The sequence below is a fragment of the Panthera leo genome, chromosome C1, assembly GCF_018350215.1.
Source record: "Panthera leo isolate Ple1 chromosome C1, P.leo_Ple1_pat1.1, whole genome shotgun sequence".
Lineage (NCBI taxonomy): Eukaryota > Metazoa > Chordata > Mammalia > Carnivora > Felidae > Panthera > Panthera leo.
This window is the reverse complement of record NC_056686.1, coordinates 189,854,923-189,868,597: the sequence shown is the minus strand read 5'-3', so window position 1 is coordinate 189,868,597 and position 13,675 is coordinate 189,854,923. Positions and strand designations below refer to the sequence as shown.

Here is a 13,675-nt window from a genome sequence, read left to right as displayed (position 1 = left end):
TAATAACATTTTTCGCCGCAGATGTTCATTCTAGCATTTAGAAACACTATTAGAATTGTCAGTTCCAAACCACTGTTTCTAAATGTACAAGACACATATTCCCCGTGGATGGTGAAGTTTGAGAGTTCAGCCACATTTGAAGAACTTGACATATATAGAAATACGCTCTTCTCCTTGTAAAATTACTTTTCGCTTGTTCAAACAACTCAAAACATTTTAGAAACTGTAAATTTTCTAAATCAGCACACACTTAAGCATACTAAATTTTATCTCCAAAGACAGACTGTCATATTCTGAACAACAAGGGAGACAGGATAACAAAGAATTTTGTTATTGAGAATTTTGTAATGTAAATATTAATATTTAAGGGCATAGGGAAAAATAAGTACCAAAATATACCACATCAACAAATGTGCACTGGTGCTTAAATAAAATAATTTGTCCTGTGCATGCATATGCATATATATATATATATATATATATATATATATATATATATATGTATATATATATATATATGTGTGTGTGTGTATAATATATATATATATATATATATTATACACACACACACATATATATATATGAAAAAGAAATATAACACAATTAAAGTAAAAAATGTAATAAAGAGCAACTATAAATAAACACAGATTTTGTGACAGTCTGTATAAATTTGGAATGAAACATGAAATTTTGTATATAGAAGCGTATTCAATTCTGGTGGGTTTCAATGTCAGAAGCTTAAAGGAAAAATGACTAGTCTTGTGCCAAATTAGTCTTTCTGTTACCCATGCTGAATTTGGGGAAATTTTGAGAAGTTTAATGATTGTTTAGGTTATTAAATCAGGCAAAACTGGTAGCAATGATATTTGAATTCACAAAACAAGAGATTGCTGAAATGTAAGTTGACAGATCTGAGCCTCAGTTCTGTCATTGACCAGCTGGGCCTTTGGTGCGGGTGACTTTCCTTCTCTAGGCCTCAATCTACCCTTTACAAAACTTGATATACTAGAGATATATACTGCTCCACTTGGTTTTAACATTCTATTATTCCACCACAAATGGAGAGTTGAAAATCTAACTGAAAGAGATAAATTGCATTTTAATTCAGGGAACAACTGTAGCTCATCTGCAACCCAACCCTTGAATGTAGCATGCACGTGCATGTGTATGTGTAAATATATTTCTTCATAGCTGTCTATTCAATTTTGCTTCGATGACTTAAACACATTTCAACCTAGGTTGCCTACTATCTAAAGTGTTTCTCATATTCTTGGCCAGCTATGATCAACCCTGTAATGCCACCATGTAGACTTGGACACCATCAAGAAGATGAGACCGTTAACAGCATTTGTTTATTTATTTATTTATTTGAGATAGAGAGACAGGGAGAGGCAGAGAGAAAGAGAGAAAGGGAGGGAGGGAGGTGGAGGAGAGGGAGAGGGAGAGGGAGAGAGAGAGGGAGAGAGGGAGAGAGGGAGAGAGGGGGTGGAGAGAGAGAGAGAGAGAGAGAGAGAGAGAGAGAGAGAATATTCTAAGCAGGCTCCACACTCAGCATGGAGCCTGACACAGGGCTCCATCTTACGACTGTGGGATCATGACCTGAACTGAAACCAAGACTCAGACTGTTAACTGACTGAACCACCCAGGGACCCAAGACAATCAACAACCTTAATTTCTCAACCCCACTACCTACAAATTTATCTATGCTACATACATCACTGCTACTTTCCCTATAATCTTGGCTCATCCTCTTCAAGGCCAACTGCTATAAAACTACAGTCTTAATCCTATGCCTTTAACACTTTCCTCTTTCTTCATTCTCTCACAGCATCTCTTTCCTCTCAGTCTACAAACATCGTTTGGTGTTTCTTGTTGATAACAAAGAGTAGAGGAATCAAAACAACTTAACTTCTCTAGATACATCTTTTTTCTTTCTCTTAATGTTAACTTTCTGGAAAGATCACCTGTGCTTCTTTCTACCTCCCATTGCTCCTCAAGGCATGCCACTTTATTCTCTCTTGTCTGTCAAAACTCCCTCTCTGCTCTCTTGTCTGTCAAAACTCCCTCCACTGAAATGATAACTAATGGCCATCTCTCAATTTCCAAACCTAGTGCAACTTGGGCATCTTCTCAAAACTTCTCTAACCTTGGGACCATTTCCTCCTGGAAACGTTCACCTTCTTGTTCTTCAGAGATATGATCTGTTTACAGGATATAATTCATCCAGGCCATCACTGAGTCTAAACTGACCAAAGCCTTCACTGAAAAGTGAAGATCAATCCTCTTGGCAACTGCAAAGCTATCAAAACAAACCGGGCCCATCACATCTGCCATCCTCAGTCATTTCCCAAGAGGAGGAACCCCTGGTCATCCATTGCCCTCTGGGCTGCCACCTTACACCACTCTGGCCATATTCCCATGTGATTCATGGTCCCACTTTCCCCTCCATCCCAGACTCCTCCATTTGCCTTCTTGAGTTCCCACTATCCTTCTATGGTTGACAAGATGCTGTTCACTTTCAACCTGTTCTCTAAAAATTTCCCTGCCTTAGTTGAAATCTACCTCTCCACTAAGAAATATACTTCCCTTACAACCCTCATTCTCACCCATATCATGCTGGTCAGGGTTGGGAGGGGGCTCAATGATGTCTTTACTTCTCATTTCCACTTTCAAGTACAATGGTCACCTATGCGCATATAAAATCCCTACTCCTTCCCAGCTCATACCACCCTGCCATACTTCCCTCTACTCCTGCCTCTCATTCTACTCTACTACCTTCACTCTCATGTGACTTAATACTCCACAGCTCTGGCACATATGGGTTTCCTCTCTATCTACCCTATTTCCATCTTATCATTCATGTTATCAAAAATACTTTCCAAAGCAAACCACTGTTCCAAGGAGAATAAGAGGCATGCATAAAACCAGGACCTACACTGTAGGTTGGAGCTAAGCCCAGCGAAACACTTGTGAGATCAGCAATTCCCAGCCCACATGAAGACAGGTGATCAAGAAACGTTTGCTGTTGATTTTGTCATGCAGCATAGTTATAGCAATAGCTGGATGATACACTGAGAATCAAATTGGATCTTCTTCCTCACTCACCAAGTTTAATTAAAAAACCCTCACAAACTCAAAGCTCTATTTCCTAAATATGTTTAATTTCCTTTCCATTTCCATTGTGATTCACTTGAACTTATGTCCACACCATCTCTTATGTGGACTCTTGCAATGGTCTCTTAATTCTTGTCCTCGACTTTTTGTTTTTCTTTTTGTCCTTCAAGTCACCACAGCAAAGTGATAGTAGTAGAATATAAAACTGGCCAATCCCCTTCTTTAATAGGTTTCAATTCTCTGAGCCTGTAGGATAACATTGACATTTTTCCATTTGATAAGAATTCTGCATGATCTAATCTCTGCTTACTGGCTCAACCTTGTATCTGTTACTCTCCACTCTGCATTTGTGACACACTGAAATCCTTATAGTTTCACGAACATACCACGATGTTTCAAATTGTCATAACTTTCCATATGCTTGAAATGTGTTAGCTTATTGACCTTTTTTATTTCTCAGACTTCTATTTATCTTTCAGATCCTGCCATGGAAGCATTTCCTTACTGAAACATGACAGCCATCCCCCAATCCCAAGCAGAATCAAGCAATATTTCCTGTGAGACTTCTGCATTGTACTCTTTAGCACAGACGTACCAAACCAATATTTAATTAGGCATTTATAGGTCTTTTTCCCCTACCATTTCATAAAAAAATTTTCTAAGACAGAGACCATGTCTTATGTCATTTTCTATCTCCAGTACTTGATATAACACCTGTCACAGAATGGGCACTTAATAAACATGAGTAGAACTGAAATAATTAATTTTGAAATTTGATTTGTAAAAATATGTAGACTCTATCTACTCATGAAATTCAGAGATGCACACACCTGCACCATATCTGAGTAGCAAAGACTCTAACCGCATTTCTAAGAAGGCTGATAGATTTATTTCTAATTCAATTTGATTCATTGAATTTTAGAGACCAGACTATTCAGTAACCTTTTACAACATAGGAAATACCAGAGTCACTTCATAATCAAGTTTGTATAGGAAGAATCCTATATATATTGCTATTTTTTTAATAACATCCTGAATCCCATGGAAAGGTAAACCAAGCTGGAGGATGTGAGAATGTATATATTTCTCGTGATGAAAGTTATATTTAACCAACATAACAAATGACCAAAGCTTAGAAATTACCTAATAAAGATTTTTGTCCAAAACTATAGCCATATAGTGTTACCTTAACCAACTAATGAGGAAAGAAACAGAGTTTAAGTCCACTACCTACTGACTCTAAGATTTAGGTCCTTATCAACAATAACAATAAAAAGCCACGAAAAGCAGTATCCAATTAAGACTCACGAAAAATGACCATAGCTGGTATTCCAAATTTTAAATGCATACTTTAATTTAGATAGTCTATAAAAGTATGAAATACTAAGACTCAACAAAATATATGAAATGCCACTTAATAACACATTGCTCTTGTATTAAAGGGACTATCTCATCACCTTTTGCTTTTAAGAGCTCTACTCTAGCTCTTTGGAAAGATCTAGAGATTTCTTTGGCCACACTTGAACATTCGAAATATAAAGTTTACACACAATGCATTTAGAACAGAATGTAAGGTCTGCCAAGTTGGCGACTTGCATATTAAACTTTTGGCCTTTGCCTTAAGGATACGTGTCACATGCACATTTGCTATAATTTATACACAATACATGCACATCACATGCATATTTTCTTATACATCTCTTAACTTGGCCTAACTTTCATATAAATATGTTATAAATACAAATAATTTATATCTACATACACGCATACACACATGTAGGGAAACAGAGGCAAAAATGATCAGATCAGATGTCTCTCCCATGCTCACTGAGTTACAATAGTCTGTTAGAGAAATTATACTTATGGTATTCCTTGTTCAGCTGGAGTTTACCAAAGGTAAGCAAGAATTCATGGGCTATCTTGATGTGTGTGTCATGTCTTCCAACTAGAACTGTATTCTTCTCAGTTCCTGGGACTGAAGTGTTAGGCACATGCTGGTGGAAAATCAACTGGCCAGAGCATAGGCTTTAGCGCACAGTATCTCGGCTCATAACCTAACCCGTACTAGTTACCGGCTGAGAGAGAAAGTATTTAAATGCCCTGAGCTTCAGCCTGCTTACCAGTAAAATGTAAGATACCAAATACTTACTGGCTTCCAGGCACCTATACAGAGATATCCCCTTAGACTGTTAATGAATATTTGCTCATTAATTGATAAACTTATCTCAGAGAAGGTCTGGACTTACTGCCAACCGTTACTTTTACAGACTTGCCTGTTTTACAGCTATATAGACAGGTGTTTGAGAATGTAAGAAATTAAAATAGAAATAGGAAAGCTTTTTAGTCCATTTTGCTAATTAATATGTCAGAGCTCATAAAGAAGAACTCATCGGCTTTCTTCAGTACTGCATCATCTTAAAGAGCTGGGTCAGCAAAGATCTCTGCAGACAGTCAATACATATTAAAACAGTTCCAAGCAGTAAATCAAAACAAAAAAAAAAAATTAAGACAGAGTAAAAAAAAAAGTAAAATTTATAAGTCCTTTCTGTCGGAATGTTGAGGAGCATTAAACTATCAGTTTAGGTGTCAGCTCAGAATGTAGGGCGCAGGGAAGGAAAGATTGCCTTCTCAGACATAGTTTACGACACTGTGTACAGTCAAAATTAAGGTATAATTTTAAAAAAAGCTACGCCAAACTTGATGTCATCTTCTTTGGATTCTAATGTTCCTTAGAGTATTTAAATCATCAAAAAAAAATGGTTTCATTGCTTTAAATATACCTTTTGCTGAAGTTTCTTTAGCCCTCTGCATTTACTAGCATTGGGGTTTCGTCAGAATTCAATGAACAAGATAAGGGGAAAAGTGAAAGACACCTTTTTGACTTTTAAGGCTCTCTGAAACTTGTGATTTTTCTTAAAGGAACCAATTACAAGGCATTTTGTTCTTAATCTGTCTGAGATGTCTCACCATTCCATAGACATTGACACCTCTTATACATGGAGGAAGACCATACAAGATCAACCACAGAATCATCCTGCCAGCTTCCTAGCTAAGGTCTGAAATACAATGCACTCAGGGGAAACCCCTGAGGTAAAATGTAGAAAAATCTCAAGAATACTGAATTGAATCCAGAAGGAATGAGGGCACACTACATTTTGGGCCAAAAATGTTAGAATGATTTATCTTACCTGAGCCTTTGATTTGATCAGAGTTCTGAAGAATCAACCATTTAAAGCTTAAGCCCAGGAAAGGATGCCAAAAATATTGTCACAAATTTGGGAGGTACCCAAGGCAGACCAACAGATGGAACTTGGCACGAAATGGCTCTCTACACTCTCCATAGCTGACTCAGAAGAAATTTTAACTCCAATGAATTTATTAAAATGTTGAATACCATCCCAAATAAGAGGATGGATGATAGATTTAGGGCAGCACATACAATTTAATTTAACTTCCTGATGGTCTTGGATGGTATGAAAGCTGCCCACATTTCTATAATTAAAAAGAGACACAGGGAGATACTCTCTCTTTTTAGCAAAAGAGATAATCACCTTTTTACTTAAATATTCTGGAGGAAAAGATTTAAGGGAGAGAAAGGTGAAACAAAAAGACACCAAATGATCTCTTTAAACACTGGCGAGACAAGTGTGATCATGGAACATTAGACATTATAATCCAACTAGTAACTTGCTTAGCGGTCACAGACTGTAGCAGAATGAGACTTCAGTTATACATTAGGTGCGTTTTGAAAATGATTTTGTAACTGAAAGACATTACCAGAATCAAAAGGACCCTTAATCTTTCACTGTCACTGCCACGACCGCCACCAAAGCCTCCCCAGAAACTGCTCTGCATGCATGTGGCACACATAGGGGAGCGGCATTTTACTCGAGGAATGAGTTTTTGAGGATCACTATAAATTCAAGACCAATTTTCCAAAGGAAATAAATGTAAAAAGTGGGGGAGGTTATATTCTTGGAGGGTATAAATTTATAACCTTAGTTGCAGATTTTCCTTTAATGTGGCTTTGTATTTTCTCAGAACTGTGTCTAATGTTTTAGAGTCCGTCTTAATGTTAGAGACATTAACTGTCTCACTTAATATAACTCTAGACTGAATAGTATTAGGTGATTGCCTCTCTGCTGTGTTTTCTCTGTTTTCTGGTTGTTCTCAGCATTTGCACTGATGTCACAGATGGCCAATGAAAAGCTCAGTGATGCTGTGAGAGGGCACAGGAGTACTCAGAAGTGTAAAATAGTGAATGTTGTATGAGCAACTCATTAGTAACCAGAAATCTTTAAAACACCCAATATATTTAAGCATCATGGTTCACATGGTCTAAAGACTGTTGGTACTATTTTTATCAACCAGCTGGAGTAAAGCTGCCATGTGGAGCTTACAATTAACCTACCTGACAGATTTTAAATTATGCCACTTTTGTCATTTCTTTTTTAATTTGGAAGTTATTTCAAGTTTTGAACTTAGGGTAATTCTTTATTAATATGTTTTATATCATACTATACAAAGACATATTCAATTTACTAAAATACTGTAGCAATTTACTACATTGCAATTTATTAAATTCAATTTACTAAAATACTGAGTTACTAAGATGTTCTCATTTAAAAAGAGTGGCAGTAACTTTTAGTTACTAGCTAACAGGAATTTTTTAGGAAATTAAGTAAGATCAGAGTAAGATTTGATTTTCTGGAAAAAAGCTAGGAAGTTTATTTGCTCGTTTTCAAAAACCAAACTGATAAAAAGTCTTAAAAATTGCTTCTTGGGGCGCCTGGGTGGCTCAGTCGGTTAAGCGTCCGACTTCAGCTCAGGTCACGATCTCACGGTCCGTGAGTTCGAGCCCCACGTCGGGCTCTGGGCTGATGGCTCAGAGCCTGGAGCCTGCTTCCGATTCTGTCTCCCTCTCTTTCTGCCCCTCCCCCATTCATGCTCTGTCTCTCTCTGTCTCAAAAATAAAATAAACATTAAAAAAAAAATTGCTTTTTTTTTTTTTTTTTTTTTTTTTACCTTGAAGCCTACCCCAGTACATAAAAAGGCTTTAATCTTCAAGGGTGAATATGTGTAACAAAGCTCACTACAGCAGTACCATTTAGGATGCATTTAAGGTGAAAGTAATACAGGCTATCCTTGGGGTTCCTTGGTCATGAGAACTTCGTTTTCAGGCTCCTAAAAACACTTGTAGTAGTCGAGGATTTAATGAGCAAGGATGATGGGGAAAAGCAGCATGTTGGCAGTTTATCATTTTCACAAAAATCTTTTCTTTCACAGTGATCTAACCTCTTAGGCTCTTTATTAGGAGGAGCAGAAAAGAAAACAATCTAAGAGTTGTGAACCAGCCCTTCCCTGCTGTTATCACAAGAGAATATGGAGAAAGAGGAAAAGAAAAAAAAAATCATAATCTTGCCCTGGAACATGATAGAAGTAATGAAGCATCAAGGCCACTTACTGCTGGAAACATAATTAGCACATAAATGCAGGAGACACTCGGTGACAGGAAAGACTTCTTTGTTTCAGAAACAGGGTTGGGGGGCATGTCAACAAATTGTAACCCTTCTGTTATTTGGAGTGGCAAGCCTAAGAGTAAAATGGATCCTTTCTCCCAGATAATGCACCCGTAGAGGAAAGGGATCTCACTGTAGTATTTGCTAGCTTAGTAGCTTTAAGTGTTTTCAACTAACGTGAAAAAGCAAGGATGAAGGGCATAGAGACAGAAGCAGGCCACTTGCTAATGAAGGGAAAGTTTGGATTTTTGCCATGAAGGTATCACATACATAACAGAGAAAGATCCAGAAGACCCTTAGGGATCCCTGTGGACTTCCTGTAGAACCTCTAAGGAAGGTTCATTCATTCCTCAGTCAAAAGAAAGATAAGATAGTCATCTGGGGTGTGATCCCCTTTGATGACAAGCAAAAATATTATTCCTTTTTGAGGGAAGAGAAATGATGACACTTTTCTTATTCTGGAGCTCTTTGTAACGTGCAACTCATCACAGGAAAGAGTTTCAAACTTGCTTGGATTTTCCTTACAATTTGTTTGCTGTTTTAAGTGTTCAGCTGGCTAACAGGTTTAAGAGTTTGGGTTTTAAAATTATTAGTTTTTGGAAACCTTTATTCTTTCCTCTCAAACATTTTGAGTCAGCATACGTTATGCCACTACACACACAGCCAGGCAATAATTCATCTTTGTGGAAGTTGGAGACATCTCATGTATTAATTAGCAAGCCTTTCAGTGACGAGTGGATGGAAATAAGTTCCAACTGCTACTCAAACACAGCCAGCAATTTCCAGGAAGGAGAATCTGAAGTCAGCTATGAGGGGTTTCTTACCCGATTTGTGATCAGCCAATGAGTGGACTTTGCTTTCATCTGGCACTGAGAAGAAATAAAAGAGACAAGGATCAGGACTGCTTGTAAATCAGCCATTTTTTGAGCAATAAATTGATATAGATTCATAAGTTAAGTCCTTTACTGGAAAAATTTTGATGAAAAAAGTGTTCCCCAGACTACCTGGGGCAGCTCGTTTCTACTGGTAGATATTTCAAAGGCAGCTATGAAGAAATATATATACATTAGATCATTTATGAATATAATTTCACTTTCTTTTAATTTTCAGTACTCTCAGCTCTTTTAACTGGGCTATGGTTTTCATGCCTGCACAAGGAGAAATTAAACTCAAGGGCCTAGAGATGTACAATATATAATAAAATTCTTTGAGTGTAATAGCTATATATATATATAGCTATATACACACACACACACACACACACACAATACTCCAGGACTGGACTTCTATATCTGGTCAAAATGGAGTAAAAGGGAACAGATTTACAATCCCTCTTGAAAAAAATAAATAAATACATAAAACATGAAACAATGGCAATTAAGATTTTAGATGTTAGGCAGCAGAGACAGAAAACAAGTGAGGTGAATCTACAATTGTTCTAGCTTATCTTCTGGAGAAAGTTTCCAGGCTGTGGTATAGGGACGGAAACACAGCGGAGCTCAGTGAGCACCCAGTCTAAGGACTTCGAGCTGGATGTCCAGGGAAGCTAAGGTAGATGTAGTTTGCTGGCAGAGAACTGGAGAGTATACAGAACTCTTTCTGAGATCTGCAGAGAATCGCCTCGCGTCTCCAGTTGAATACTGATGATTACACACATGTGAGGAAACTACCCACGACCCGGAAAAGAACCACCCAAAAGTATAACAGGAAAAGTGTCGCAAGTTCACACAGAGCTGGGAATAGTATCTATTCCCAATAGCCAGAGTAAAAAGCTTCATAATTGAGGGCCATCAGTTAGAATATGAAGAAAAACCTTGTTTCGGTAGTGAAAAAACAATTAACCCCAGATAACATAGCTCTGGTGAAATGCATACATTTTTGAAAGACACAAATTACCAAAGCTTATGTAGGAAGAAATATATAAGCTGAAAGACCCTATAGTTTTTCTGTTTGTTTTTAATGAATTTGTAGCTGCAACTTTCCCATATAAAAAACTCTAGACCCAGATGGTTTCACTGATGAATTCTACCAAACATTTAAGGAAGAAATCACACTAATTCTATAGAAACTCTTTCAGAAAATTCAGAGGAGGGAGCATTTCTCAACTCATTCTACAAGGCTGGTTTGATGTTGAGACTAGCACCAGACAATGACATTATATGAAAGCTATTACCTAGTATCCCTAAAAAACATAGATGCCAACGTCTTAATCCTTAAGCATGTCTGCATGGGTTATCACTTCAATATTCAGCAACAGTTGTTCATTATTTTCTATGTGCCATTGACCAAGTTAGTCTATAAAAATCTGGTGTTCAGGGACTGAGCAAGGTGAAGTGAACTTTGCTGACAACGTTTTTCCTAACACTAGACTGGTGTCAGAGGAGTGCACGTCTCCTCCCTTTGCCTACACCATGAAGTCATACTTCACCAACCCAGTCACATATGTAGATCTTCCTGCTCCCACCTAGCCCTCCTTTTCTAAGCTATGACTTTATTTTTTAGATAACAACACTACATGTCTGCAATTTTCCTAGTATTAACTTCTTAAAAATCTTTGAGACTTTTCTTTGTATTTCTAGTTAGAGATGTCCATCCATATTCTTCAGGTTCCAACTGTGTGCCAAATTCTAGCTTTCTCAGGTTAAAAAAAAAACTTACAGTGGAATCTACAGTATAAAAATATTGGAAAATGACCATAATTAAAAAACAATACTACTAGTGGCTAATACTAATTGAGCACTTGTAATATGTAGCTTCTGTCCTATGCACTTTATAGTTAATAACTCATTCAACCCCAACAGCGACCTGTAAAGACAGGTATTAGTATTATCCTTTATTATTGGACTTTACAGATAAAGAAACTGAGGCATACTTCACAAATGAAAGATCTAGAACTAAAATACTGCACTCTTAGCCATTCTACTATATTTGTGATAAGTCACAGAAGAGTTTGTTATATTCTTTGAATATGAGTAGCATGAATGTAAGAAAACATTTTATAAACACTTATATGTTAGGAAACTAGTATCCTTTATATTTGAATATATGTTATTAATAGAAGTCTTTCTGTGGTGAGAAATATCAACAAGTGTTAGCTGTAATTTTAACATGTTTGGAAATTTGAAGTTCTAATGGGTTCAAGCTAACATATTCATCCCCATTTCACAAATGAGATACCATCAGAGTTAAAATCCAGACTTGGAAACTTGCTAGTCAAATGCAATTTGTTATAACTCCCCGAGCCTCAATCTCATCATATATGAAATGAAGATAATATTGGGGCATCTGGGTGGCTCAGTCAGTTAAGCATATGACTTCAGCTTAGGTCATGATACCACGGTTCATGAGTTCCAGCCCCATGTTGGGCTGTGCTGACAGCTAAGAGCCTGTAGACGGCTTTGGATTCTGTGTCTCCCTCTCTCTCTGCCCCTCCCCTGCTCATGCTCTGTCTCTCAAAAATGAATAAATGTTAAAAAAAAAAATTTAAAATGAAAATAATAGTGTTTCTTCCAAAGTCTTAAAGTGAAGATTGTATGTGTAAATTTATGCAAGGTACTTAGAAGATCATATACTAAGTGCTTAATAAATGTAGACTACCATCAGCATTATTAACAGGGACCTAAATAGAAAGGCAGTCTAACATGATAGCTAATAACGAGATAGATGTGGGTTGTAGTTCAGCTTTACCAGGCAAGTTACTAAGTTCTTTTCAACCTTACTATCCTTGTGTGAAAAAATTAGATAAAAACACTACACAAGGAGTTGTGGGGCTAAATGAAAAAAAAAAATGTACAAAAACACTGAGCACAGTTGAAGGTACTTATTTCTCAATAAATGAAAACTTTTGATACATGAAAATTGTGAGAGTGGTAGCAGTTGTGAATTTGATGGTGGTATTTAGGATTTAATGTACCTGGGATTATAAAGGACTAGAGGTGAAAAATATTTGAGAGAATACTATGCCTTCAGGCAGGCACTTCGAAGCGTTATCTCCATGGATGATCCCACATCTACAGCAGGTCTTATCTCTCAGTTTACCTGTCTCTAGTTCATCTTGTAGTGTAAAAAAAAGGCAAAGGAAATATAGCACTCAGACAATATAGCCTTATTATGCATAGTTACTCTGAAAAAGGGATTCATACAAAGATAGGATTTTGTTATTTTGCTTTTGTCTTTTTTTGATAGACATAAGTTATCCCATTAAATCTAAGCCAACTTAAGTATTGCACATTCCTCAGCCATATTAGGTTAAACATGGTACTTCCTTACTTTTTGACTGCACACTCTATTATTCTTAGTGGGAATACTTATCATTATTTTAATTGACAATTTGAAATTCTTTAGAACACTATTTCAAAAAACAGTATAGAAAATCCAAATGGGTGATAGGCATAAAAATTAGGGGTCTTTCTCCAAAATATTCAGTGACACAGATGTCTATCTTTAGGACAGAAGATAAATGAATAAACATAATAGAAAAGAGAGGGGACTGTAATGACTTAATTAATAGAATACACTTTATTTAAAAGGTTAAATTGGGAACAATCATCTTTTATGCACACGCTTAGTGCTGGGAAGTGATTTAAATAATAGTAGCAAATGAGAAAATGAGGTAAAATTACACACACTACCGCTACTTTTTTTTTAAATGACAAGTGTTATAATTAATACTCAACTTCCTTTATAACTCACATTACCTTAGAACTACTATAAAGTTATCTCTGGGGGGCTGGAGCTTAAGTCTAGTCATTTCACTGCATAATATTTGGATAGCACAGCAATTGGAATGGTAGCAGTATGAATATGACAGGTGTGTCATATTCAGACACAACCTTATTTACAAGAGGTTGAAAAATGAGTGGGCTGGGTGTGGTAAAGGTCTTCCATTCCAAAATGGTGAGGGACCAAAAGCACCAAGTGAGAGAGTGTTGATGGATCAAGAGTCACAGTTTCTTGTTCTGGTTCTGATGATGGATTTTTTTCTTTCTTTGGTTTGTTCATTCCTTTTTTTAAGTTTCCAGAACCTATTGTATTCCCTTTTT

General features: G+C 36.7%; 1 protein-coding gene across 1 annotated transcript in view; it reads right to left on the bottom strand.

Annotated features, from left to right (window-relative positions):
- The window catches only part of PARD3B (par-3 family cell polarity regulator beta), a 1,004,169-nt gene that overhangs the window by 339,912 nt on the left and 650,582 nt on the right, over positions 1 to 13,675 (bottom strand). Inside the window, exon 16 of the mRNA XM_042949849.1 lies at positions 9,458 to 9,502. Coding sequence (XP_042805783.1) covers positions 9,458 to 9,502 — 45 coding nt within the window. The remainder of the gene's footprint in view (positions 1 to 9,457; positions 9,503 to 13,675) is intronic.